This window comes from Octodon degus, unplaced genomic scaffold (genome assembly GCF_000260255.1).
Source record: "Octodon degus isolate 3935 unplaced genomic scaffold, OctDeg1.0 scaffold00031, whole genome shotgun sequence".
Classification (NCBI taxonomy): domain Eukaryota; kingdom Metazoa; phylum Chordata; class Mammalia; order Rodentia; family Octodontidae; genus Octodon; species Octodon degus.
In genome coordinates this window covers 15,700,918-15,728,391 of record NW_004524607.1, presented here as the reverse complement: position 1 = coordinate 15,728,391, position 27,474 = coordinate 15,700,918, and the positions used below count along the sequence as shown (strand labels likewise).

Genomic DNA, 27,474 nt, shown 5'->3' with positions numbered 1-27,474 from the left:
AAGTCTGTCCTTCAAAAAGAGATGTTCAAGTTCTAATTCCTGATACCTGTGACTTATTTGGAAATAGATGTACCCAAGTTAAGACAAGGTCACATTGTATTAGGCTGGTGCCAATCCCAAATTGGATGTAATCACAGCACTCTGAAGAAAGAGGATCGCATGTTTGAGCCCCATTGGATGACTTAAACCCTGTCTCAAGAGCAAAATTAACATTTTTTTGAAAAGCAATGTCTCTATAAGAAAAAGAAATTTGGACACTGAGATTTGGAGACAGAGAGACTCAGAAGAGTCCTCTTGATAACAGGATCAGAGATCAGAGTTATATGTCTCCAGAATAAGGATGATTAGAGTCAGAAGTTGGGGAGAAGTCTGAGAGGGTCTCTATTCCAGAGCCTGCCTTGATCTTGGGTATCTCGCTTCCAGAACTGTGAAACAATACACTTCTACTGTTTAAAGGTACTTGTTTGTGGTACTCTATCATGGTGATGCCAGGAGAGGAATACCTGGACTGCCCATAGCAGTGAGCTTTACAATGAGGTGGTGTTGATTAATAGTCACGGTGTGTTTTGAAGAATGATAATATGATCATAAAGTGTGTCTAAGATAGAAAGAAAGAGGCCTCTAACATATGGTCTATGCTGGTAGCCCCACAGCCCATGCTGACCAGAAGCAGGGGCCGGACAGTAAAGCCCCTGGAACTGACAGCCAGAGCTCCAGCAGGGCAAGGGTCTCAAGAGAGAGTGCCCCTGGGGGGAGGGCAGGAAGGCAAGCCTCGCCCACCTTGCCCTGCTCTGGCCAGCACTCACCAGCCAGAGCAGTGGTTGTTCTGCCCACCTGTGCTCCAGCAGGGGCTTGAGGCTAGACTATAGCCCATTCTTTATATGAAGCCCAGTAGTACTGTTTGGAGCTTGAAGGTTTCCCAAACCTCTTATGTTCAGAGGTGGAGCTTTGAGAAGGTGGTTGGATCATGGGGGCGCTGTACTCAGTGGATTCACGCAGGGGTGAGTTTATAGCTGAATGTGCCATTAGGAGGTGGGACGTGGCTGGAGTGGGGCACTGGAGCATGCTGTGGAAAACTGTTCTTGTCTCCGGCTCTTTCCTGTCTCTCTGCTTCAAGGCCTCCATCGTAGCAACTTTCTACCTCTATTCCTTTCTACCATATCCTTTCTGCCTTGGAGCCAGCTGACCAGAGACTAACCCTACTGAAACCATAAAGGAAATAAACCTCCCTTCTGTTAAACTAGGGGTGTTAGGTATTTTGTCCTAGTGATAGGAATCTGATGAATATACCTAGCTTATGCCATTGTTTGGGAAGCCCGGAGAATCATCAGCTAGTCAAGGAATCAGGGCTCATTCTGCAGCCCCTCCTCTTTTTCCCCTCCTTTCTTCCCTCCTTTCAGTGAAGTAAGGACTAGTGAGGGGAACACAGGAATGAGAAACTCTGCCAGGGCTGAGCTGTTGGAAACATTTGGCAGAAGCATCAGGAGCAGAGGGAGGGACAGTCCAGGCCAGGAGTTCCCAGGGGCTGTCCCCAGCCAGGAAGTGAATGGACTGAGGCTCCTGAATGGCTGTCCCAAGACCTGTAGCCACTAGGAGAAAGGCCAGGCCAGCTGCATGTGCCCAGACTGGGCCAGGCCCCCAGATGCTGGGGCTGAAGCCTGAACAATGGAACTCCCTGTGCTTGGACCCCATCCAGCGAGGTTCACATTTGCTGTGGAAACAGTGCTCACGAGAATTGGCAGGGAGAGGAAAGAGCTGGAGGCCAGTTTTCCCCTAGCACCAGTGGAGATGTGGCTGGATGACACTCAGGCCACACAGCCTGCCCACTGCCTCGCTCCCCACTGACACCTGGCTACTGCTCCTGAGCTACAGAAAAGCCAGAGGAGCGTGGCTTCCAATCTGGCTGTGAGGATTCAGGTCTGTGGCTCTGCAGGCTGGGAGAGATGCCAGCCAGCTGGGTCCCTGAGAGGCCACAAGTCAGCCAAACATAGTCCTGGCCATAGATGACGTGAGCGTCTCTTGTTTCCCTGGAGTCACCTGGCCAACAGCCGCACCTCTCCAGAATGCCTGTGGGAACCAGGAAATCTTCAGGGCCTCGGAGTCACCAGAACACGGTCTCTAGCCCCAGGGCTCCCTCTCAGTGTCTCACTTAGAATTTCCCTTGAGCCCACCACTAATCCAAGGCGGCTACCCAAGGGAGGTGACCAAGGCTTGGTGTGAACAGTGGTGGCCAGAAGAGGACCTGGGTCTCCATGAGAAGGAGTTAGAGCAGTGCCCCCTGGTGTAGACAGGGACCACAGCCCCTGCACTCAGCTGCCACTCAGTCTGCTGCTCCCTTGTGTGGGGTGATTTCTGAGGCATGGTTTTGCTAAGTAATCCAGGCTGCTCTTGAACTCACTACGTAGCACATGCTGTTGCTGAATTTTCAATGCTCCTTCGACTTTCTGAATGCTGGGATGACCGGCATGTGTCCCTGTTGTCAACCTAGAAATAACTATGGTTATCTGATGAACAGCATTGCTGACACTTCTCTGTATTCAATCTGAATAGATGGAAGAAGGGTGGATGGTTGTGTGGATGGATGGAGGGATGGATGGAGGGATCACTGGGTAGATGATGAATGGAAGGATGAGTAGGTGGGCAGATGGATGAATGGGTAAGTGAATGGAGGAATGGATGGATAGACCAGTATGGGCAGATAAATAGATGAAAAGGAGGGAAGGGAAAAAAGAAAGATAAGCACATCAATACTACATAAAAATAATTTTACTATAGTGGAAATAGAGACGGACGTGTACTGTTATAAAATATTACATTTCAGTGTTCGCTTCAGCAACATGTATACTAAAAATATTATATTTCATTTTATTTGCATTTAGTAGAAGAGGGGCCAGGAAGATAGCTCAGTGGCACAAATGCCTTCCTGTCAAGAGCAAGGTCATGAATTTGATTCCTGGTACAAAAAGAAAAAAGAAAAAAAATTGTGTCATTTGAATTTAGTAGAAGAAAAGGGAACTTGAAAGAACTGTTGGACTGTTGAGTTTAAACTGGTTTTAAAACTCTGAATTCTGTGCCATTGTGTTCGTGTTCTAAGTTCCTTAGTACAGAGCTACCCTTGTGCCAAGACGTCTTCTGCCTTTCCATCTTTTCTGACTCTGAGTTATTCATCTGCAATTCCTCAACAGTGTATCTTACATCCTCCACTGTGTTTATCATGTTTTTATATTGCATATGCTTCCCATGGGCTGCACTTTCTCTTGTTCACTCAGGTAGAGGGGAATTCTTGAGCACACTATCTGAGCCCTGAGTTTAAAAGCTGTGGCAGCCTCTGTGGGCTGCTCCTACAGCTGAGGGATGCAAAAGAGCCCCTGAAGTGGTGACACAGTAGGTCAGCTGTGTGAGGCACCAGGCTCAGGAGGGACACAGAGGTGGGACACGGAATCTTGAGACTGTGCTTGGGAGTTCAGACTGGGCCCAGGGAGCTGTGGGAACACAGGGGTGCTGCTGGTCAGGGTGACAGGGAAATTTACATTTAGAAGGGGGAAGCCAGCACAGGAGAGAACAGTGGCTCCTGGGCTGATGAGCGACTGTGTGAATGCTGACCACGTGCCCCCAAGTGCCCATTCCAGCCCCCATGGAAGAGAGCTCAGGAATCCCAAGGCCTCCCAGAATGAGGACAACCAGGATGCAGGCCAAGAGGGTGGAAGAGGAGGAGGCCTGGTGTGGGGAAGCAGAGGGGAGTAGGTTCCACTGCCCCTCTGCGGTGAAGGCCAGGCATCTCATGCACAGGGACCCTGGAGAAGCAGAAAGGGAGTGATACTGGGATGGTGAGGAGAAAGGGGTCCCTGGGCCCACAGTCTGAGAGGTAACCTGGGGCAAGCCTGTTTTCTTACCTGTAAACAGTGATACATGGGCTGTCTCTGGGTGGTTGTGTGCCAGGGGGAGGGCAGGGTCTGTGACAGTCATCAGAGTTAGATGATGCTTATCCAGGAACCCACAAGGGAGCAGCACCCTGGGGAGATGACCGGGCCTTCCTGGTCCTAGCGGACTTTGGACTTGGTCCGGAGACCCTGGGAAGTCAAGGAGACGCCTGTGGGGACAGCATGGTAGGATTCCTTCCTGGAGACAGGCAGGAAGGTTTGGAGATGCTCTGGACTAGGGGGACAGAACTTACTGGCCCTGCTCCTAGGGACCTTGACCTTGACCTCCTGGGGATCTTGAAGAAGGCACTTTCTGTCCTGAGGTCAGGTAGGAAAATGTCTCTCTTCATCTGATCTGAGGCCAGAGCCCCTCCCTCAACCAGACAGTGGCTCCCCAAGAGAGCCTGATGATCTTTCCCCTTTTTTGTTTGTGTTTGCTTTTTGGTGAGGATTGAACCCAGGACCTTCACAATGAGCTACATCCCCAGCCCTTTTTATTTTTATTATTTATTTATTTTGTATTTAGTACAGGGTTTACAGGGTCTCACCACATAGATGGGACTCCTGTGATTCTCCTGTTTTCAGCCTCTCAGGCACTGGGATTATAGGTGCGCACCATGCGCCCAGTCTCAATCACCATCTCATTGCGCCCTGGGTGTGGGTCCAGCACAGCATGCCAGGGATTGAACCCCAGGTGCTGTGTTCTGCCTAAGCAGGCTCTTTACTCCGCTGAGCTGTCTGGGCAGCCCCCCTTTTTATTTTTTGTTGTGAGGCAGAGTCTTACTAAGGTCCCCAGCCTGGGCTAAATCATGCAGTCTTCCTGTCTCAGCCTCCAGAAGTGCTGGAATTATAGGGATGTTTCACTGCACCTGGCTCTGTGGTTTTCTTTTTAAAATAATATATAAAAAAAGAAGTATTATTCTAGAAAAGAAAATGACCAATGGGAAGGAGCCAGTTGAGTATGCCTAAGCAGTTAGAGCCGGAGGACGCCACCGAGGTAGGACGAGGCTGGAGGTGTTGGCCTTGGGAGGAGGGAGGACCAGGCAGACAGCAGTCGTCAAAGGTTGCCACACTCAGCATTAGAACTGGGGTGGGGCTGGTCAGGGCTCCCACCGTGCTGTGCATTGTAGCAGCAGAGTTGAAAGCTATTGGGGAGAAAGTCCCTGTGAGATCCAGCAGCTGTGGGAAGGCTGGGGAGGTGGGGAAAAGCGGGTGACCCTCAGGGCTCTGGTGGGGACCACTGTGTGGCTTGTGATGCCATTCACTGGATGGGGCAAAGAGTTAGAGCCGGGACATGGTATGCAAAGATGTATGCACTGGGCTGGGGAGATGGCTCAGTGGAATAAGCGCTTCCCTGGCAAGTGCAAGGGCCTGAGTTCAATCCCCGGTTCCGCAAAAAAAAAAAAAAAAAAAAAAAAAAAAGATGTATGCACTGATGTCCAACAGATATATATTTTTTAAAATGTATTTGGTACAGGGTTTCACTATGCAGCTCGGTCTTGTAGTGATCCTCCTGTTTTCAGCCTCCCTAGGCCTGGGATCACAGGCGTGCACCACCACACCTCTCTTGGTGGCAGCCTCAGTGCGCCCAGGGATGGGGCCAGTGTGGCTTGTAGTGCAGGGGATCGAACTGAGGTCCCTGCACTTACCTAGGCAGGCGCCTAGTCCATTGAGCTATCTCGCTGGCCCTCCAGCAGATATTTAGAGGGATGGTTTAGGGTGTTGGAGACAGAACCTGGGGACACCCCATTAATAGATCAGGAAGGGACTAAGTGCCAAGGGTAGGAGGAAAATCCAAAAAGCAGAGAGGCAAATGATCAGGAGGGAAAAACAGCAGAAAACCAGGGGCAGCTGCGAGGCCTGGAGCAGAAGCCATGCAGGGAGGAAGGCGGGATGGGAGGCAAGAGCAGGGAGGCTGCTGGGAGCCCGGAGCAGCCTTTTGTGTGGTTTCTGCGAGCTGTGCCCCCTCCCCGCCCACACAGCCTCTCTGCTTTCATCCCTTGGAAGTGGGGCCTGGGAAGGGAAGGCCTGGGAGGAAGAAAGCCCCCAGGCTGGGCCCACGAAGGAGGCCCCAGAGCCTTGGCGCAGGGACCCTTCCTTTGAATCCCGGCTGTTCAGGGCTTAATTAGCAAGTAGCTCAGGGGCACCCTGTCTCCTCATTCAGGAAAAGCAAGGCACCATGGAAACCTCGCCCAGGCTGCTTGGCAGGTGCCCGCTAATAGGGTCGCCCTCAGGGCTGAAGGTGCTTGCCAAGGGCCATTAGTTGGAGCCCACGCAGAAAGTCCAACCAGTTCCCATCCTTGTTGCTCAGATTCCAAATCCAACAGCAGTGCCCAAAGGAACCACAGGGGCATCACATTCTTTATTCTGTGTCCCTTAGCACTTGGAAAAATGTCATTTTAAAACACTGTTTTGGCAGGAATTAGGAGTATATCACAGTATTCAAAGCATTATCATCCAGATGGGTGGTACAAGCAGTTGGAGAGAGGCTGAGGCAGGACTGTAGGTTCAAGCCTAATCTGGACAACATAATGGTTTATTGAGACCCAGTCTCAAAATTAAAAAAAAAAAAAAAAAAAAAGCTGGGCATGTGGCTCAGTGTGAAGGCCCTGGTTTCAATTTCCAGGACGGAAAAGCAGAAGCAAAAAGAAAAAAAGGCATGCTACAACCAGACTAAACTAGACCCTCCCCCCTCCACCAGTGGGAGTGTGGGCAGGGTTCCGGTGTGAAGGGGTTGGGACATTCATATCTTTACCTTTTACTTGGATCCCAGCCCCAAGCCCCCTGGGTAGACCTCACCTCTCTATTTCTTTCCTGCAGCTCTAGCAGAGAAGTTCCCAGAGGCCATCTTTGTTGTGTTTCTCAGCCTGACCCTCGAGGAGAATCACAGCCCTTGTCTGAGGTACCTGCGGGCTTGTGGCTGGGGTGAAGCATCTGTTCTCACAGCCCCTCCAGGCCCTGCTGGCTCCTCTGTGAGAAGTTCCCACCTGATCCGTTTGCATTGGGCCTATGGGTGATGGGGCCTCATAGCTGACGTAGGAGTCACTATCCGGCTTTAAGCCAGCCAAGGTCAGTGGGAGGTAAGGACTTGGGGAGGTCAGCCGCTGGGCACCTGGTCTGGGCACCCAGATACCAGCTCCTGTTTCCCGTCTTCCCCTCCCCACTTCCTTCCCCTTTTCCCCCAATCTCTCCTCTCGTCATTGCTGTTTCATTCCTAATTATTCCTATTCCTGAAACAAAAATTAAACAGCAGTTGGCAAAACTCCCTCATGTGCACACATTTCTGTTGCTTGATGCTCAAGTGCTCTCTCATATCTAAGGAATAGAAATTCAGGGGATGCAGTGTTATGACGTGGCAGAGAGCCTCCATGCATGCTAGGGCTGAAGTAAGATGCTTGAGGCCCCAGGAACGGGGTTCCTATACCAGACTGGTCAGGGGAAGAGAGCCAAGAGCACACCTGGCAGTCATGGAAACGAAAGACTAACAGATGATCCAAATACCTGCAAGACAACTTGGCCTTTACAAAGGCTGGGAACAAGTGGCACAGAAATGAGAGTTCTGTTTCTTCAAAATATGAATGTGAATTCAGTGCAAGATGGAAATATAAAATGCCAAAAGCCAACTGAACAACCCACCCTACCTCCCCTCCCCACTGCCCCCAGTGTTAGGGATTGAACCCAGGATCCTCACAGAGTTACATGTCCACCCATTTAAAGTTTTGAAACAGGGTCTTACTAAGTCACTAGTTGCCCAGGCTAGACTGGAACTCGTAATCCTCCTGCCTCAGCCTCCCCGAGTGCTAAGAGTATAGGTGTGCACCACCATACCTGGCCTCTTGAGCCATCTTGAGAGTTTCACATTCCTGTGCCAGGCCTAGTTTGCACCCAACAGGTGGCCAGTACAGCGCTGGCTCTGCCAGGAGACCCCTGGGAACTTAGGGAAATGGGAGCCTTGAGACATGGCCAAGTCAGGCCCACGGCAGGGTTTGGATCAACTCTCTGGTCCTCTGTGATTCTCTGAACCACATGAGAATGAACACAGCTTCCTACATCCGAGGAGGAATTTGCAATTAAGACAGGTTATAATGGAATTTTTATTTAGATCTTAAAGGTTATAGTGCTTTCCATAGAAGATATTTATAGCCTTAAAGTAAAGCAAAACTCTGCTGTTCTGATCTCGGTAGATCTGTGCTGCTTGGGCTGTCTTTAATAAGGCTACTGGTCTTTGTGAAGGGAAGGTTTTAGTTCATCCCAGGGATTGTGAGCAGTCCTCATTTCCCTTGTCAGGAGACAAAAATAGACATTCATCAGACAGAACCCAGCCAGCACAAGCAGACAGGGTCATTCACCCAGAGTCCCTCTAACACAGCTGAACCAACTCACAAAAAGCCCCCAATATATCAAGCTATTTTGTCCAAGCACCAGGCACCGGGCCCTGGGAATTTAGCCCTAGCTGGCTCTACCCACTAATCTTATGCTCAGGTCATCCACCCAGAGCCTGGGGGAATGGTGGCTTTGGTGGTTTCCTTTGGCCCCTCTTCTCTGTGGACACCACTCAAGCCCTCTTGGATCACGCCCTATGCAGGAACTTGCTACAGAGCTCTCCTGGAAACCACCCCACATAGGGTTTGTGGCCCACGCACACACACTCACTTCTGGTTTTTTTTTTGTTTGTTTCAAGGCTCGCCTGGCTGTCCAGCCCCCTCCCTGCACTTCCTCCTCAGCTGCATCTGGTAGCCCAAGGGCTGCAGAGGGCCACAGGCCTGCCTGGGTGCATCTTTGCAAACACCTAGCCTCTTCAGAAGAGACCTAACAGTCCATCCTGCTCCTTCCCTGTCTTGGAGAGCTGCAGGAGCTGGGTCCTGAGCCAGCCAACCTCCTGAGCATCTTGGGGCATGGAGAACTCGTCAGGACCTTCAGGCAGCACAGTTCCAGGTCGGGACACAGGTGGCTGGCCACCAGCTCTCCTAGAGGTCCAAGCTGCCACTATGAGGACTACAGGTCTGGTTTCTGCCATGCAGCGCAGCTTTGTTAGTACTTGTTTAAAGGGCCTGACATGAGGCAAGTGTGGTGGGCAGGAGGATGACAAGTTCAGGCCCTACCTGGAGAACTGAGCCCCTGTCTTATATAAAAAATAAAGACGGGGTAGAGATGTAGTTCAGTGTACAGGTCCTACATTTAACCCCCAGTACCACAAAAACAACAAAGTTGCACTACTTACAAGTTTGGGAAATTTTCTTAACTGTTCTTTAAATTCAAGGTGATGTGGAGGTGTTGCGTGAAATAAGGGCAGAGTAACGCGCGACACTCAATACGCCCACCAGAGCTGCATGCACCTGGGCCTGCTTTCCCACTTAGCTTGTGAAGTTGAGGTCCCTGCCCCTTCTGGTCTCCCTGGGGATGCCTGCCTTGCTACCTTCCAAGGCCACCCACAGCACCAGCAGGCCTGGTCTGGCATCACCCATGGCCCCAGTGGGCCAGGCCTGGTGTTGGGGTGCATCTCCCAGACCAAGCCAGGAAGAGGGGCCTATCTTACTGAGTCGCACCTATATGGAAGATCAAGTTGAAGGCCGTCCTGGGCCCCTTCTGCTGAAGCATTTCCAGCCTCATGGCCACATGCACTAGACCCCTGGGCCCCAGGCCTGGGCACCTGTTGCTTTGTGGGAAGCAGCCAGACATGTGCCCCAGCAGAAGGCCCTGAGGGACCCGCCCTGCACATCAGCTAAACACTGTTGCAGGACTGTCATTTATGGAGGTAGCTTAAGGACAGAATGTTTGCTTTTAATAGATTAGCAATGTCCTGCCAAAATAGGCAGGGAGAACAATGTACATATTTACAATTTGAGGGCATTTTCTTGGAAAACTCAAGTCCAGGGCACAGTATGGATCTTGTCCTTAGCTCTGCCTATTGGTCAGGCCCCTGAAGGTCTTGTGCACAGGATGGTCTTCATGTGCAGATATTGCTGAAGCTGGGGTCCCTGCTTTGTTCCCTGTAGCCTCTCCTGAAGCAGACTTGTTTGCCTGGCCTGAAGCAGGAATGTCCCCCACCCCATCCTCCCTCAATCCCACAGTTCTGAGGGGCAAACTGTAACACGGAAATGTCTTTTGCTAGCAGCTGAGACACCAAACCGAGGACCCACTCTGGCTAATGTGCAAGCGGGCTACCTGTGTCACCCTCTTGCATTTCAGTGGGTGGTCCTGAAGCTCTGAAGGATGGCGTGGATCAGAGAACAGACATGAGGGGTGAAAGGAAGGCGGGCCTACAGAGGGCCCCCATCAGCCAGAAGCCAATCACTTCAGTGGACAGCAGAAAACTGATGTGTGGCCCAGACCCAATATAGAAAATCAAGCAGCCAGGGACCTACAGTTATTCTACCCAACATTGGGCAAGGTGGCGAGAGAGTGGGGCAGCAGCCTGTGGCCAACTTGCACCACTCCAAGCTACACAGAGAAGGCTATGTGGTGAAAAGGCTTAGCAGTGCTCTGGGGCAAGGCGCTTCAGAGGGGTTAAGCTGTCCCTTAAGGAACAGAGCCCTGTGGCTCACTGCAGCTTTCTAATATAAGCTCTCTCCTTAGACAAAGGCTGATACTGGGGAGAAGCACTGCATTCCACGTGCTGAAGCTAAGGCTGGCCACCTACAGGGATTCTACAGAGGCCACCTGGACACCCTTGAAGCCCTGTCTGAGCCAAAGCCTTTCATTCTGACCCATGTGAGGCTTATCTAATGCCTGAACAAGGGAGAATTCAAAGCTGTGGGGTCCTCAGAGGAGCACCACAGTCATAGCCTGAAGGCATCATTGCTGAAGGGGCCAGCATGCCCCACGGGGGCCTCTGCACATCAAGTGTGGCAGAGCTGTCCCTAGCCCCACAGTGGAACCCAGCCCCACCCTGAGACTTTGGTTTGCTTCCTGGCCCAGCTCCCATCCCCATCAAGTTGACCCCAGTGGCTATGACACCTGCCCTGGCCCAGGAAACTGTGTGCTGCTGCTCTGTGGTCACTGCCCAGGCCTTGTAGTGTCTGCCCTTCCAGTGACCAAGCCCACCCTTCTCAGGAAGGGCAGTTGTGGAGACACTGTGCTTCTGCCAGGCCAGCGGGTGAGGCCAGGCCTGGGATGGCTATGGTGTCACAGAGTAAGGAGAAGTGGTGTCCTGCTGGCTCCTGAAAAAGACAGCTCCTCAAGGGTCAAGGTCAAGTGGTACACCGCTGGAAGAGCATGTGGTGTAGAGCTCTGTGGGTGTCCCTGGGTTGTGCCAGATGTGCTTGTTGTCCCTGAAAGCCACCACATGGGCTGGAGATAGAGTGATGCAAGAGAGTGGCCTCTCCAGGAGGGTGAAATAAGGTCACCAGGATTCCTCAGGGGACAACAAAGCAAAGCCAAGGTGTTTAGGAGGGATAGTTCTTCCCCCACAAGAGACACGAGGGTCCCAGTTTTGGTCTTGTCCTCTTGAGCTTTGTCCCTTCACCCTGGTGACCATCATCACATGCAGACGATGATCGGGGGCTAGAATGGGGAGGGGTTCTTCTTCATGGGCAGAGATGGCATGATGACAACGTCATCAGAGTCATCGGAGTAGACATCATCCACAGACTGTGGCCCTGTGGGATGCAGCTCTGGGAGACAGGGCTCTGCTGAAATAAATCAGAGATGTTGGTCAGGGCTGGCAGCATGGACACACGCCATCAAAGCTAGTGTTATGCACCCTGCCAGAAAGCCCTCGCAGATCTCCCAGCTGACAATAGTTTGGCTATTTCCTGAAATCAAAACAACTGGGAAAGGAATCTGGACTTGGGTCTGCAGTGGGCGTTAGTGTAGACAAGACCAGCAGCCGTGGTGTCAGGGCCAGGCCTGGCAAGAGGTGGGGCTCCAAGGCTGTGTGCCAGGAAAGGCAAGGAGGCAGGACCAGGCACAGTGGCTCCCAGGCACCAAATATGCTAAGCTTCTCCTGTGCCCACTATTTTCTTCTTCTTTTCTTTTCTTTCTCTCTCTCTTTTTTTTTTTTTTTTTTCCAAGCTCTGGGGATTGAACCTAGGGCTTTTGCCCTGAGCTACATCCCAGCCCTTATTTTTTGAGATAGGGTTGTACTACAGGATAGGCTCAAATTTGCCATCTTCCTGCTTCAGCCTCTGAGTGCTAGGATTACAGGCCTGCACTCACACACCCAACTTACCTTCCTCACACCAGAGTAAGGTGCCGCCCCCAGCCCGAAGGGGGCAGTAGCCCCAGTGGCCCCACTGGGCTTGGTGAGAGCCTGAGGAAGGGCAGTGAATGCACAGCAGCTTCCCCACAGCTTTTGAGCAAACCCAGCTCCCCCACCTGAGCTCTGAACAGGGAAGGAAATTATAATTCGGCCACACAGCAGATGAGATAGCTGCATCAGCTTTTTCTCTGTAACTTTTAAGAAAATTATTATGAAAGTGGAACCTCAGAAATTAAAAATGTTTTCAAGATTATTTTCATTTTAAAACCACAACCAGCTCAAATAAGAGCTTGGCTGACATGTTTCATGTAGACATGTGACTTCATGTTGACACATGCTGATGCCCAGAGCATCTCTGTCCCACCAGGTGTGGACGGGTGGCTGAATCTGTTGCTTCAAAGTCACATTTAGCAAGAGAAGAAAAGGCGACATAGACAGACACTGTAGTCCTGATCAAACAAGAAGGTTATCCGACATCGGGTATGGAGGAATCAACGCAGATTTTTTGGAGAACAAGTTAGAGCCCTCTAGGCTGGAGGTTATGGCAGCTGCTAGCTTTTCAGGCTTTGGTATCTGCACATTTTTCCTCGAAACCATGGAGTGGCTGATCTTTTTCCTTGAGGTTTGCAGATGAAGACTTTGGGGAGAATATCAAAGTCCAAAGTTTCTAGCTCTGACAAAGTTTCTAGCTAGGAAAAACGGTTGAGGTGGGTAGGATGCGATTTTATTTAATTAATTTATTTTTTGCTCTGAATGCCTTCAGGGCAGGTTTGGCTGGCTTGAGTTGTGGGGATGGAACCACAGCAACCTGTGCCTGACTGCTTTGTTGAAGCAGCCACTTAAAGAACTGAGCTAAGGGGCAGGCCCCCAGGATGCAATTTTAGATGTGTGAAACTCCTAGGTTGAGGAGGGTCTGTGGCTCCTGGTGCCCACCCAGAGAGACTGCCATTCTCAGGGCTGTGCAGGCCATGAGGTCTGGCCAGCTTCAGAGTCAGGGTTTGTCATCTTACAATCGATGTTTGACTCTTCTGTGAATGGTGAAAAAGGGTGATCACTTGGTAAGTGACATCTCTGCCACTGTCGGCCCCTACACTTACCGGAATGGGACTGCAGGCTGGCTGGATTCCCTGGCTCGTCCTCTGCAGCCATCCCATCACTGGCTTCGCTGTCCTCCTTACCTGAAGGGACATGCAAATTGGGCTCCCACTGTGCATAAAGCATTTTGTCAGTCTCATACTGTCACCCACCTGTCACTCACCCCAATGTTTCTATTTGACAGCAAAGTGTTCTTCTCTACCCCTGCCTGTCCTTCCCTGGATCCCTGGAGACCTACGAAATGTCCCTGTGGAGGGTGTCGGATGACCTGGGACCACAAGCACAAGTCAACCTTGACTGCATTTCTCTAGTGACTGTCCCCAGGCTCCCCTGCATTGTGCCTCAGACTTAGCTCTGTGGTGACATCACAGCCAGCAGTGGTTGCTGGAAGGGCTTGTGCTTGGGTGAGGCAGGACTCTAAAGTGCATTCACCAGGGGTGCAAGGAAAGCAACTCCTGAGTGAGAGGAGACACCAGGGAAGGGCAGCCTGTGGGAGCACCTTCCATGCAGGTGCAGGCAGGATGGGAGCTCACAGCCAGGGCTGCATCCCTGGCCCAAGGGATCAAGTCTCTCAGTGCTTTCTGGCTTTGCAGAAGCACAGAATCAATGTTTCACTTAAATAGACAAACACTGGGTCAAAGGAGGGAATCTGCTAGCTCCAGATGCAGCTCGTGGGTGGCTTATGGGGAACTATGGTCAGCAGGGTTGTCTGTAAGCTGAGGGAGCCCCAGTCCCCGAGCCAAGAGAGGAAGCTAGGCTGAGGGGTCTTTCTGGTATGGCTTGGTTTGGGGGCAGCTACACTGGGACAAACCTCCCTTGCATCCTTGCATGGCCCCAAGTGGCCTGAAAAGTGTGTGTCAGGCCCTTGCATGGCCTAACCATTAGAGGCCCAGCTGCTCCTCGTGTGAGAATCAAGTGCATGAAATTACCGGCAGAAGCTTCGAGGCAGGGTGGGGAGGTTTCAGGCGGTGTGGCTGCAGCTGCTCTCCAGGACATGGTGCCAGTGGTTCTGCTCGTGGTGCTGGAAAAGAGAACGCTTCAGCTAATCTGGTGGCAGAGTACAGAAGCTGCAGGCCTGCTGGCTCACTAAGAAGCCCAGGGCCCCAAGGCAGGAGGGCCCTGGAGGGCCTTGCAAATGTCTTCTGTCCATTCCTTTGAGGCATATGCTGTGGTTGGGTCATGAAGTTTTTATAAGTGGCTTAGCTGTGTTCCTGTAACCTACCATTAGTTCCCTGTAGACATGGTCATGGCCCACACGGCTGTGTGTCTGTCTCATGTCAGGTGGAGTAAGGACCACAGCTCCAATTTGGCCTGGCTCTCCTCAGAGAGAACTAAACAACGGGACAGGTGGCTGACACTTTCTGCCAGGCAGACTGAGACAGTGCAGAGTGGCAAGAGGTGAGCGTGACACTCACCTGTGCCTGGCTCTGGCCATGTGCCCCCGGAGGACAGACTGGATGATGGTGATGGCTTCCTCCTGCTCTGGGCTGCCCACGGACTGGGTGACAGGACTTAGGACACGCGGCATGGGGGAGCTCTGTGGCAGGAGGACAAGGGGAGAGAACTGTGTGGGGACCCTATGGCCCACAGCGTCTCCTGTAGGCCACCAAGGGCCAGGGCAAGCCCCTGCCTTTCAGGTGCACCTCATCACTTCTGCAGAGTTAGCAACCTCCTGCCTAGAGGCTCTTAGGTTTTATATTTTGTTTTGAGACAGGATCTTTTGTTTATTTTTTAAAATTTAAAATTTTTTGATCCAGAGTTTCTTTACGCAGTTCACACTCCTAGTGATCCTCCTGTCTCAGCCTCCCTAGTGCTGGGATTACAGGCATGCACCACCATCTCCGGTTTTGGGGCCAGCATAGCATACAGTACCAGGGATCAAACTCAGGACCTTGCGCTTGCCAGGAAGGCCCTATCTCCCCATCCCTTGAGAGAGGATCTTGTTTTGTAGTTCAGGTTGGCTTGAACTCAGTGTGTGGCCCAGGCTGGCCTTGCACCTGTGGCAATCCTCCTGTCTCAGGCAGATTACAGGTGTGGGCCCCATTCCCAGTAGCTCTTGTTTTTTAAACCCTGGAGATGTTTTCTGGTTTTTGTTTGTTGCAGAAAGGGGGATTGAATTGAAGGCCTTCACACTGAGCTAGATCTCCAGCCATTTTTGAGATGAGAATCTCAATAAACTGCTAAATTGCTCAGGCTGGACTCAAACTTGCAATCCTCCTGCCCCAGTCTCCTTGAGTGCTATGATTATAGGCAGGGGTCACCATGTCTGGCATACTTGAGATTCTCAACCACCTCATCTGATTTTCTGAGGACAGCACCTACGTGGTAATGCCCATTTTTTTTTTTTTTTTTTTTTGGTGGTATCAGGGATCAAACTCAGGACCTTGTGCTTGCCAGGCCAAGCACTTATTCCACTGAGCTATCTCCCTGGCTAGCAATGCCAGTCTTTATCAGCTTTCAGCTTGTCTTCACCATGAGACATACATGCTGTTTGACTCTCTACACCTCAAAGCAATCTGGCTCTGAGGCTAAGCTCAGCCTTCCTGCAGCAGAAGCAGGAAGACTATAGGCCCTGGGCTCGTCCTGGTGGGTGAAGCTTAGAGAGGCAGCCATGGAACACAGACAGTGAGGTTCATGTGCAGCCCTGAGTGGGTACCTGGTCTGCACAGCTTGGCTGGTCGGGCAGTTCTGGACCACGTGTTTTGCTTGATAACAGCTTGGCTCGTGTTAGATGTCCCCTGAAAGCTGCCTGGAGCACGACAGCCACCTGGCAGGAAAGGAAGGAGAGGGAGATGACTGTTAACTTCCCTGGAAGATGCTAGGCAGAGACTGAGGGACAGTGCAGAGGGAAACCGTGGGCAGGGAAAACCCTTCCAGCCCATTGCACAGCCATTAGCAGCAGCATCCCAGAGAACATTCTCTGTTCCCACCATGAAAGGTACCAGGCCACACCACAGAAAAAGGCAGATTCCTGAAGCCCAACAAGCAGGTTCTTGGGATGGGAACGAATCAGCTGCCAAACATAATTACATTATCGGGTTGCTAATATAAGCTCACACTTACACACTGATGTGTTTATTTATTTATTTTTGTCTGTTTGTTTACTTTTGTGGCCAGCTCAGCCCACCCTGGGGATGGGGCTGGTACGGCATGTGGTGCTGGGGATTGAACCGCAGTCCCTATGTGCTTGCCTAAGCTTGCCTAAGCCAGTGCCTTAGACCACTGAGCTATCTTGCTGGCCCAACACACTGATGTGTTTTTTTTTTCTTTTATTATTAGTATTTATTTATTTATTTATTTTTCTTTTCAAAGTTTTATTGATAAACATATAGCAATGAGACAGTTTCAAATCAAATCGAAAGTACAGTTTCAACAAATAATACACTGCATATATTCTTCTTAGTGGTTAATTGCTGTACAAGATGCAGACTTGTGATCCTACTTACAAACACCATTAGAAAAAATCATTCTATTCATTAAGAGAATGCAACTATATATCTATCCCAACCACTTTGAATACACAGATACAAAATGGACATTCATAGTTATACCCCAATTTTTTTTTAAGTTCCGTTGTTGAATATTATAGGTGTGTAAACTCAGCAAAATATTCTAAAAGAGTACAGAAGCCCATAATAGCATTAGGTCTTCTGTTTAATTGGCAATGTCAGAAATTATTGACGTGAGTCCCCCACAGCTCAACATAACAACATGGCTTTACTTCCTATATTTCATCTTCATACTTTTCTACTGGATGGTTAAGACCAAGGTAAAGCAGAACCTATGCAACAAGAGTTGTAGCTTTTTGGTTTGAGAAGGTCAGTGAAATGCCCTCAGGATTTATCCTGAGATCCTGTACCTCAGATTGTAGAACCTTTGTCAGTGCAGCCATGTGGATGAGTCACGGCCATTGCTTGGCCAATGTGCTCTCTGTGAAAGCCTGAGAGTGTCTTCTCCTCATGTGACTCTCCTTAGGCACATTCCACGTCATCGATCAATTTCCTCTTTGGCCCCATTATCTTCTTGATCAGAAAATCTGGGACACTACCGAGGACTGATGTGTTTTATGTTGGGGTTGTTTATTCTGTTTCATCTACTTTCCATCATATGCAGCTTCAAAAATCATGAATAATACAGCAAGATCTTTAAGGGAATCATTTATTTTATGACCTTAATCTTAGATGCTTTTATTTTTTTGGTACTGTGGGTTTTTTTTGGCGGAACCAGGGATTGAACTCAGGCCCTTGCGCTTGCCAGGGAAGCACTTACTCCACTGAGTCATCTCTATGACCCGGTATGGTGGATTGAATTCAGGACCTTGTGCTTTCCAGGCAGGAACTTACATTGCTAAGCTAGCCTCCTTGGCCTCTTAGATGCTTTTCTTAAGAGATGTCTTAAGAAATGTGCAAGGAAACTCCATAGAGTCTAAAACTGATGCTCTGTATTTGAGCAGAAGCAGTAATTATTATTATTATTATTATTCTTTTATGGAACTAAGGATTGAACCCAGGGGGTTTGCCCTGAGCTATATTCCCAGTCACTTTCTCTTTCTTCCTTTCTCCCTTCCTTCCTCCTCTCCCTTCCCCTTCTCCCCACCCTGATTGGTAATAGGATCTTGCTATGTTGCAGTTTGACTTCAGCAGGTTTTCAAAAAATATTAGTCAAGGGGCTGGGGAAACAGCTTGGAGGTCTAAGTGCAAGGACCCAGGTTCGATCCCTGGTGCCACATGCCTTGCCAGCCCTGCCCCTGAGTGCGCTGTGCTGGCCACCAAAACAGGACATGGTGGTGCACACCTGTAATCTCAGCGCTGGGGAGGCTCAGACAGGAGGATCACTACATCTGAGCTGTGTAGCAAAACCCTATACCAAATAAAGAAAATATTTTTTAAAATATACATTAATCAAAATTATTTATTGCAGATTTTTTGCTATATTGTGGGATTTTGTAGTACCATACAGTATACATATATTGTTAAAATTACGTAGGTTTACAAGTTTAGAAAATGATTAAGAATATTGGAAGTATTCACTAAGAAGAATATATGCAGTGTATTATTTGTTGAAACTGTACTTCCGATTTGATTTGAAACTGTCTCATTGCTATCTGTTTATCAATAAAACTTTGAAAAATAAAAATAAAAATAAAAAAATAAAGAATATTGGAAGTATTTTTTAAAGTGCAGGAAAGGTTCATAAGAGCGTGGGAAGGGTTTATAAAGCCTTAAAATATGTATATATATATATATATATATATATATTACTAAAATATAACACCGCTACTTCACCGCTACTCACTTCTCGATTGCGGGAACGTCTGGAATGTATACTCCACGCTAAGTGAGGGACTTCTGTAGTTCAGCTGGCCTCCATGGCAGTCCTCTTGCCTCAGCTTCTGCCATGCTTTCGGCCTACTTCTAATCTTTTGAGGCAGGGTTCCACTAAATTGCCCAGGCTGGCCTAGAATTTATGATCGATCCTCTTGCCTCAGTCTCTCAGAATGCTGGGTCACAGGAGTGAAGCACAGGCCCAGCTTGCAGCACTCCCTTATTGAATGATACTGCCTGTTACCCAAGTTAGAACCATTACACCTGGGGAGGACTTCCCAGTTGCAAACTCTTTAGGAGAAAGGCAAGCACACTGAGCCCAGCTGTGATTGGATTCTGAGGTATAGGCAGTATGGTAGTAGCTGCTAGAAAAGGTTTTTCTTGGTGGCAAGGTGAAAGAAATGTCATCCACACAGGATAAGAAACACAGCAAAGGTGAGATACCAGTTATAGGGATGAGAGCCCAGAGTGGGCCCAAGGCCACACTTAGCCTAACCTGGGAGGTCTGCAGCACAGGTACTGTGGAAGCTGAAATTAAACCATCCAGAGCTGCCTGGAAGCATCCTTCATGCCTCAGTTGGGCACACTCAGACTCAGCCCTATGAAGGGGCCCTGGTGACGCATGCCTGAAATCCCAGCTGTGGGAAGGCTGAGGCAGAAGGATTACCAAGTCTGAGACCTCCCTGAGTCACATAGTAAGTTCAAGGTAGCCTGAACTACTTAGCAAGACCCTATCTCAAAAGGAAGAAATGAAAAAAAAAAAAAAAAAAGGAAGAAATGAAAAAAGAAAAAGGAAGAAATGAAATAGAAGGAAAGAAAAAGGAGGGAGGGAAGAAGGAAGGAAAGAAGGGAAGGAAAGGAAAGGAAGGGAAGGGAAAGGAAAGGAAAGAAGGAAGCCTTAGTATCACCTTTACTTCAGAGAAGTAGAATCTGAAGCTGAGGGAGAGGGATTGGGAAAGAAAAAGCAGCCTGAGGAGAGTGTGTGCTGTCTGGTTAGTTAGCGCCCCAGCGCAGCCCACACTGTTTTCACTTATTCATTAGGAAACGCTGCCCAGATGTAGTGGTGGCACACACACTTACTCCAGCCCTGAGTGAGGCTGAGGCAGAAGAGCCTCACGTTCCAGCCCAGCCTGAGCAACTTGGCAAGACATGGTCTCAAAATGACAAACAAAAGAAAGGGTTGGGGCTATAGCTCTGCACGAAGGCTCCAAGTTAAATCCCCAGATGCCACACACTGAATCACACCATAGGCCAGGCACTATTCTAGGAACTAGGAGCTCAGTATGAAGAGAGATAGTCCTGGCCTGTAGGGAGCCTATACCTGCCCAGGGGAGACAGCAGTACCACTGATAATAAAATGTCATTTGTACATGCTTGAAGCAAGCCCAGGGCATGGGACACTCAGGAGGGTGCTCTGAAGTGACGATCCAGTGAAAGGACCAGACACACTATTCTCTAAAAAAGAATTTTTAATTCTTTTTTTTATGTATTTGGTACAGGGTCTCACTACACAGCTTGGACTTTAGTGATCTTCCTATTTTCAGCCTCCCCAGCACCGGGATTGCAGGGGTGCACCAGTATGCCCAGTCTTGGTAGCCAACTCAGCACACCTGGGGAAGGGGCCAGCACAGCATGTGGTACCGGGGAATCAAATCCCAGTCCCTGCACTTGTCTAAGCAGGAGCTTAGTCTGCTGAACTATCTTGCCAGCCCTTTGCTTTGATTTCTTGAAAGTCATTTCTAAATATGCCAACAATTTCTTTACTCTAGAGTCAAAACAAGAGATTTTGAAATTGGTGAAATTAACCTTGCTTACCTCATCCAGGGCAGCCTTTTTTTTCTGAAATAAAGAAATAAAAAACAATGGATTAATATGAGAGGGATGCTTTCTTCAACAGTTTTCATTCCTTGAACTTGCTCGTTGTCCAGTAGACACAGTGCAGACAGCAAGTCACTTCTTCATAGACCCAATGGCCCAGAAACAGCGAGAACTACAGTCGGTGAGAGGCAGGCACTGGGCTGCTGCATACCCTGCCGTGCTAGAAAATAAGGACTTGCTCAGCAAGACGGAGTCACAGGTAGCAGATCCGACTGCTCTCAGGACCAGATTCAGGACCATCTGAACAATAAGAATTGAAAAATACTGAATCCATAGTAACCTTCTGAGGAGAGAGGGAGAAGAGAGGGAGAAGAGAGGGAGAGAGAGACAGACAGAGACAGAGACAGAGACAGAGAGAGAGAGAGAGAGATATAGAGAGAGAGAGAGAGAGACAGAGACAGAGAGAGACACAGAGAGAATATGAATAAATATATGAATTATTTGCACTGCTGGAAGTGACTCTCAGAACAATTCCTTACTCTGAAAACAGTGTTTATTGAAGGGAAGTTACTAAGGCTTGCCCTGTGTTGTAAGGTGGACCTGGAGCTTATGTCCACTGATAAGAAAACTTTCACAAAGGGAAGGAGCTCTTACGTAGAAAGAGAACTGGAAGGAGCTGCCCTTCTGCATCTGGAATAAGGCTAAATTCAGGCTGCCAAGGATACTGATCTGGCAGGTGAAGGGTGGTAGGGACAACTGCTTCTGCAGGTTTCTGATACTTTCTTTAAAAGGCAAGTACACAGCCACCACCTTATGCCAACCTCAACATTTAGAAACACATTAGCATTACTGACCTCATGTTTTTGATAGTGAGGATTGAACACTATACTTTTATTTTGTTATTTCTTAATTTTGAGACAGGGTCTCTCTAAGTTTCTAACTTACCTAGGTGGGGCTCAACATACAATCTTCAGTGTCCCAAAGTATTAGAGTACTGATCTGACTTGTGTTTTGAGGCAATGTGATACACACGGACTCACCTACAAGGTGTTCATGCTAGACAACTTTAACTTTACGGAGTCAAACCTAGAGACCAAATTTCTCATTTATAGGAAATAGAAGGGATAAAAGAGCAAATTGAATGACACCATAAGGAAACATCTTGTAAAGAATATCCTATAAAGTGCCAGCCTACTGTGCCTGCCTGGCAAGCAAGCGCAAGGTCATGCGTTTAATTCCCAGTTCAATCAATCAATCAATCAATCAATCACGTGCCAGCATACTCTCTTCAAAAAACAAAATGTCTTTAAAAAGAAAAAGAGGGTAGAGGCTGCTGGAAGTACATTAAGGCTACTCAACCAGAAAGCTCAAGGCTTTGCTGGTGAGGATTCTAACCCAATCCCAATAAGGAAATACTCTTTTTCTTCAAAGTATATGGTAAAAAAAAAACAAAACAAAGTATATGGTAATGTTTTGTAATGTCTAAGATTTACTTTCAAATACTTCTGGAAGGGGGGCCCGCCCACTAGCTCAGTTGTTTGAGTGCCTGCTTAAACAAAGCAGTCAGTCTCTGGGATCCGTGGTTCAACTCCCGCATACTCAAGGCAATCCAGACCAGCGCTGGAGGCAATGTGCAGCCACCAAAAAAAAAAAAAAAAACAACCTTCTGGAGGAGTTCAATTCAAGTAATGGAAAGTAGAACACATTGCTGAATACACTAAGTTCTTCTTAACTTTTCCATAGGTTTTGAAACTTTTTCATAATAAAATTTGGAAGAATCAATGATGGCGGGGGGAAGGGGGACAGTACTACATATCAAACCCAAGGGCACTTACCACTGAGCCACATCCCAAACCCTTTTTATTTTTATCTTCAGATTGGATCTCGCTAAATTGCTAAGTTGTTTGGGCAGGGCTTTTTTTTTTAGGTACCAGAGATGAACTCAGGACCCTGCACTTGCCAGGCAAGCGCTTATTCTACTGAGCTAGCTCCCTGGCTCTGGGCAGGTCTTGAACTTGATATCCTCCTGCCTCAGCCCCCCTCGGTTCTGGGAGTACAGACCTGTGCCTGCCTGGCTCAGAAGCACTGACTTACCCCATGCCCTTCCCATCAGGCAACCTGCTGGAGCTGAGCTCTTCCAGACTGCAGACAAGCAGAGAATTCCACTGCTTTTGTTTTCAACTAGGGGAAAAGGTGGTGACCATTTAAATACTTAATATACCTTTCAGAGCATTCAGCTCATCTAAGGAAACGGTGGCCCTTTAAAAACTAGTCTCAGCAGCACATGTGCCTACAGGAGAGCGACCCAGGGTGCATAAGAAGGGAATCCTCACTCACCCAAAGGAAGGGTACCTCACTCACCTAAAAGGGGCCTCGCGTAGCCACGGACTTGGCCTGTTGGGTGGACTTTTGTCATTCCCACAAGACGGGTCCCTCTTATGAGTGGCTGTTCCCTGGAGCCCCATAAATGGTCTGGCCACAGTGACTCAGACTTCCTGCACTCATCAGCGGCTAGGAACCCGAGTTCTCCTAGGCACTGTGCTCAGGGCTGCAGTCAGCCTCTCCATGACCCACCTTGGCTTGTGAGCCACCCATTGCAGGGCCCGAGGGATGGGGCTGGGTCGCTGAGAGGGCTTTCAGGCCAGAAAGGTGCCCCTCTGTCTTCTCCTTTGCTTCCCTGTCAGTGCTGATCATGCCATACAGCTTCAGTGGCCTGCATTCTCTGCAGCAGTAGCCTGGCCTTGGAGCTGGCACAGGGAAGGCCAATGTGGGTGATGGCCACACAGAAGCCCCTGCTTTCTCACTGGACACATGACTGCTGCAGGCGCTGGCCTGCTAGGGAAGCTCACCGTGTGTGCCCGGGCCTTCCACCGGGCCTGCAGGGTCCTGGCAGCTGCCTCTCTCCTCCCATCAGTGCAGGTGGGAGGCCAGGAGGTGCCTTCCTCCTCAGAATCAGAGTCTCGCTGCGAGGCTGTGCTGCCTGGAGGGGTCGTGCAGGGTGCTCTGCTGGCCTGCAGGAAATGGAAAGTATGTGAGGAAAGACTAGAGTCAGAGGACAGTATGCTCCGGCATGCTCTCCGGGGCATGTGGCTAAAGCCTCAGTAAGCAGGTCGGATCCCCCTGGCGCTGGCAGCATTCTCCTGAACTTCAGTGTCCACTCGAGGGCCACACATACACCCTCATCCCAGTGTGACACTCAAGACTTGCCTGTCATCTATGGTCTTTTCTTGGGGTTATTAGAAGTTTAATATTGTACCATGAAAGAAGGATTTCTAGGATTCACAGCAAAATATTTTTTTTTTTGCACCCCCCTCTCCCTCTAAAAGTGAAATATTTCTAAGCTTTTTTTTTTTTCAGTGCCCTATTAAGGATTGAACCAAGGGCCTCAGGCTTGCTAGGCAACTGCCCTAGCAAGCTACACACCCAATCATTTTAGTTTTTTTTTCTTTTTAGTTTAGATACAGGGTCTCACAAATTGCCTTGAACTTTAGATCCTCTGGGATCAGTCTCCTGAACTGCTGGAATTATAGGCATGTGGCACCATGACTAAATTAGCTTGGTCTTTTTTTTTAGACAAGGTCAAACTATGTAGTTCAGGCTATCTTTGAACCCACTATGTAGCCTATGCTGGCCTCACACTCATTGTGATCCTATTGCCTCAGCCTCCCAAATGCTGAGATTACAGGTGTACACTCCCAAACTTGGCTCTAGCTTGGTTTGTAAGGAAGAAAAAAGCAGGAATTGCTACTGTGACCACTGAAATACCATTGATCCCTACAACTTACTAGTCTAAATTTATTATCTACAAGTGTACTTTTCTTTTTCTTTTTTTTTGTATTTCTTTTTAGGGAAGGGTCTACAGGGTATTCATGGTCTCACTACTAGACCTGACTAGTAGTGATCTGCCTGTTTACAGCCTCCCAAGAGCTGGGATTACAGGTGCGTGCCACCACACCCAGTCTAAATTGGCTTCTCAGCATGCCCTGGGGGCAGGGCTGGCACAGCAGGCCTGGAGATCGAACCCCTGGCCCCTGCTCCTGCTTACAGGTGCTTTAATCTACTGAGCTATTCGGCTGGCCCTTACAAGGGTATTTTTCAATAAGCTCACTGGGGAACAAGCAATGGCCCACAGCACCAGAGGCCTGGTGCAGGTGGACAGCTTGGACTGGAAGAGTAGGTTGACCAGTGAGAGACCAAGGTTCTCCTGCACTTGAAGGTGCTCTGACATCTGGGCCCTTGCTGGCCTTGGAGAGATGGCCTTCCCAGGCTGCCCACTCCTTAGAGGTAGGAAGGCCTCCCCTGTGAGAAGCCTTCCACACATGTTCACCAAGCCCCCTTCCACCCCAACTGGCAACTCTAATCCACACACACCAAGCTAGTGTCCCTTGCCCTCCATCATCTGTGGCCATGTACCTGACCCAGAGCCCATTGGGACTGTAGGTCAGTCAATCTGTAGCCTGCTCAGCCACGTACTGTGATTCACCTGGTCCTGTCACAGTAAGTCCTGGGCCTTACTCTCCCTACGCTCCCCCACCCCAGGTGGCAGCCCTGCTCTGGTTTCAGAGGGCATGTGAGGATGGATGTCCCCCTTGAGATACTCGTGTCTCTGTATGTGGACCTTACCCTGTCTGATGGGACAAGCCCTGAGCACACAGCATGGTCAACTGTCACCTGGGCTTCCCAGGAATCTCTAAGTGACCTGTGTCCACATGCTGACATGAAGCCACCTCCTCTCGAGTCTGTCACCCCAGAAATGCCTCATGGTGTGCCTCAACACATTTTCAGATCTTCATCCCACTAAAGAGATGAGAGTCTGTCACATGAAGCTCACGCTTTTGTGAACAAAAAAAGTTTTGGCTGCTTAGAAGATAAAGCAGTATTGACTCCAACAACTGCTGGAAGATAGTTAAAACAAAATCTGAATTGGGTGTGGCGGTACATGCCTGTAATCCCAGCACTCAGGAGGCTGAGGCAGGAGGATTGTTGCAAATTCAAGACCAGCCTAGGCTAGAAAGTGAGTTCAGGGCCAGCCCAAACTGCATGGAGAAACCCTGTCTCAAAAAGACAAAAACAAAACAAAATAACCCAAAACAAAATCTAATTTTGATATGCATATAAATTCTCTGACACAGGAGGCACGTTAGCAGTCACTCTATTACCAAGCTACATCCCCAGCCCTTGTAAGTTCTTTTCTTTTTACTTTACATAGGGGCTTACAAGTTTACACAGGCTCTCATGCACCCTCTAGCCCACAGCAAATCATTCCCAAATGAATCCTGAGAGCTGATGACCCCACCTCAGGACAATGCTGAGACCTCCTAGTTTACCCACTCTTCTTTTTCTCGAGTCGGAATGTTTATAAGAAGAAAAAAAAAAATCAAGCTAGGAGATGAGAAGGAGATGCTTTTTATGAGAAAAATTCAGACAGTATTGAAAGAAGGTTAAAAAGGTAGTTACAGTCCCGGCATATATGGAAAAAGCTTTCAGACCTATATCTCATCTGGAGTCAGACAACCTACCATGTGCCATGAGGCTGGTCAATTCCAGACATATTTCTAAGTATAACTTTTTTAAAAAATCAAATGGAATTGAATGGGTGGGGGTGGGATGGGGGAATTCTACCACTCCATGTCATTGTTCTTATCAGTGGCTGTCCAGCATTCTGCTGGCAGGGACATGACCACACGTCACTGAGCCACATGCAATAAGAGCTTCTGAGTTCATAGCTATTTCTCAGAAAAGACTGTGATGCCCACCCATGACGGACTCTGCAGAGTACAAGTTACCATCTGCAGCCCCTGCCTGTGCTCTGTCATGTACAGAAACACAAAATCCCAAGGTCTTATGTAAAGAAGATGCCAAAATAAAAATATTGAGGAAAATCTCCTGCATCTTTGGGGGAGAAGTGGAAAAATCACTGAGAGACACAGTTCCTGGAAAAAGAACTTCTTAGGGGGCCGGGGAGATGGCTCAGTAGAATAATCGCTTCCCTGGCAAGTGGAAGGGCCTGAGTTCAATTCCTGGTTCTGAAAAAAAAAAAAAAAAGAACTTCTTAGGGTCTGTGCAACCCAGGAGCTGCCCCTCCCAGGTGGCCACGTGAGTCAGCAGGGACACAGAAGACACTCTGTGGGGCATCTTGGATCTGCAAAACCCCTGTGAAGGGGCCAAAGACAGGCAGAAGTCCTTACCAGCCAGGCAGACGCTGCAAATAGTCTTTCTTTTCAAATCTGATGTCTGTATAAACATTTTTCCCCTAAGAGTATGACTTTGAGTGGGAAGTTACAGAAGGGGTCCCCAACCTTTTTGGCATCAGGGGTTGGTTTCATAGGAAGACAAGTTTTCCACAGAAGGGGTAGGAGTTAGCAGCTTGGGGATGATTCAAGCATATTACACCGCACTTTATTTCTATTACACTGTACATTTTCCTCATAAGGAGCACATAACCTAGATCCTCTGCAGTTAGCAGTAGGCTTCTTACTCCTATGAGAATCTAATGCTGCCGCTGATTTGACAGGAGGCAGCGCTCAGACCGTAAATACAGATGGAGCTTTGCTGGCTTTGCAGTCAGTCTGCCACCCAGCACCTGCTCTGCAGCCCAGTTCCTAATGGCCCAGGGGCTAGGGACTTCTGACTTAAAGCATTATCCAGAAACACAACCCTGGGGACAGTGCAGCAGGTATGGGTCCCTGAGCAGCGACAGCACCTTCCAGAAGGGACCAGGAGCGAGGCACTCATACCTGCCAGCTGGGCATATGGCAGTTGCTGGCCTCTGCACAGAGATCATGGGTTCTCTCCAGCTGGCAGTGCTATGGTTTAATCCCAATTTTTATTTTTCTGTATTTGGTACAGTCATACTGCTTAACTCTGACTTGAAGTGATCCTCCTGTTTTCAGCCTCCTCAGTGCTGAGATTACAGGCATGTGCCACTATGCCCAGACTGTTCGCCGGCTCAGTGAGCCCCAGGGGCAGGGTGGACATGGCATGTGGTACTGGGATCAAACCCTGGTCACTGTGCTTGCCTAAGCAGGCACTTAGTCTGCTGAGCTATCTTGCTGGCCCAGTTGTCCCAATTTGTAACTCATTATGAGACCAGCTTTCCCAAATTCCCTAACCTTTG

The 27,474-nt window shown here is 49.0% G+C and overlaps 1 protein-coding gene across 8 annotated transcripts in view; it reads right to left on the bottom strand.

The window, feature by feature from the left end:
• Positions 1-8,998: 8,998 nt before the first annotated feature.
• Iqce (IQ motif containing E) overlaps positions 8,999-27,474 on the bottom strand; it is a 55,618-nt gene continuing 37,142 nt past the window's right edge. For 6 of the 8 annotated variants that reach the window (XM_023713356.1, XM_023713358.1, XM_023713352.1 and 3 more), the window contains exons 16-22: positions 23,207-23,368; positions 20,355-20,378; positions 15,872-15,982; positions 14,631-14,752; positions 14,145-14,224; positions 13,218-13,298; positions 8,999-11,551 (exon numbers count right to left, since the gene is read on the bottom strand). In XM_023713356.1, coding sequence (XP_023569124.1) covers positions 11,424-11,551; positions 13,218-13,298; positions 14,145-14,224; positions 14,631-14,752; positions 15,872-15,982; positions 20,355-20,378; positions 23,207-23,368 — 708 coding nt within the window. In that variant the 3' untranslated portion in view covers positions 8,999-11,423. Of the gene's footprint in view, positions 11,552-13,217; positions 13,299-14,144; positions 14,225-14,630; positions 14,753-15,871; positions 15,983-20,354; positions 20,379-23,206; positions 23,369-27,474 lie in introns of those variants that run through there. The other 2 variants (XM_023713353.1, XM_023713357.1) reach the window with 2 other exon arrangements.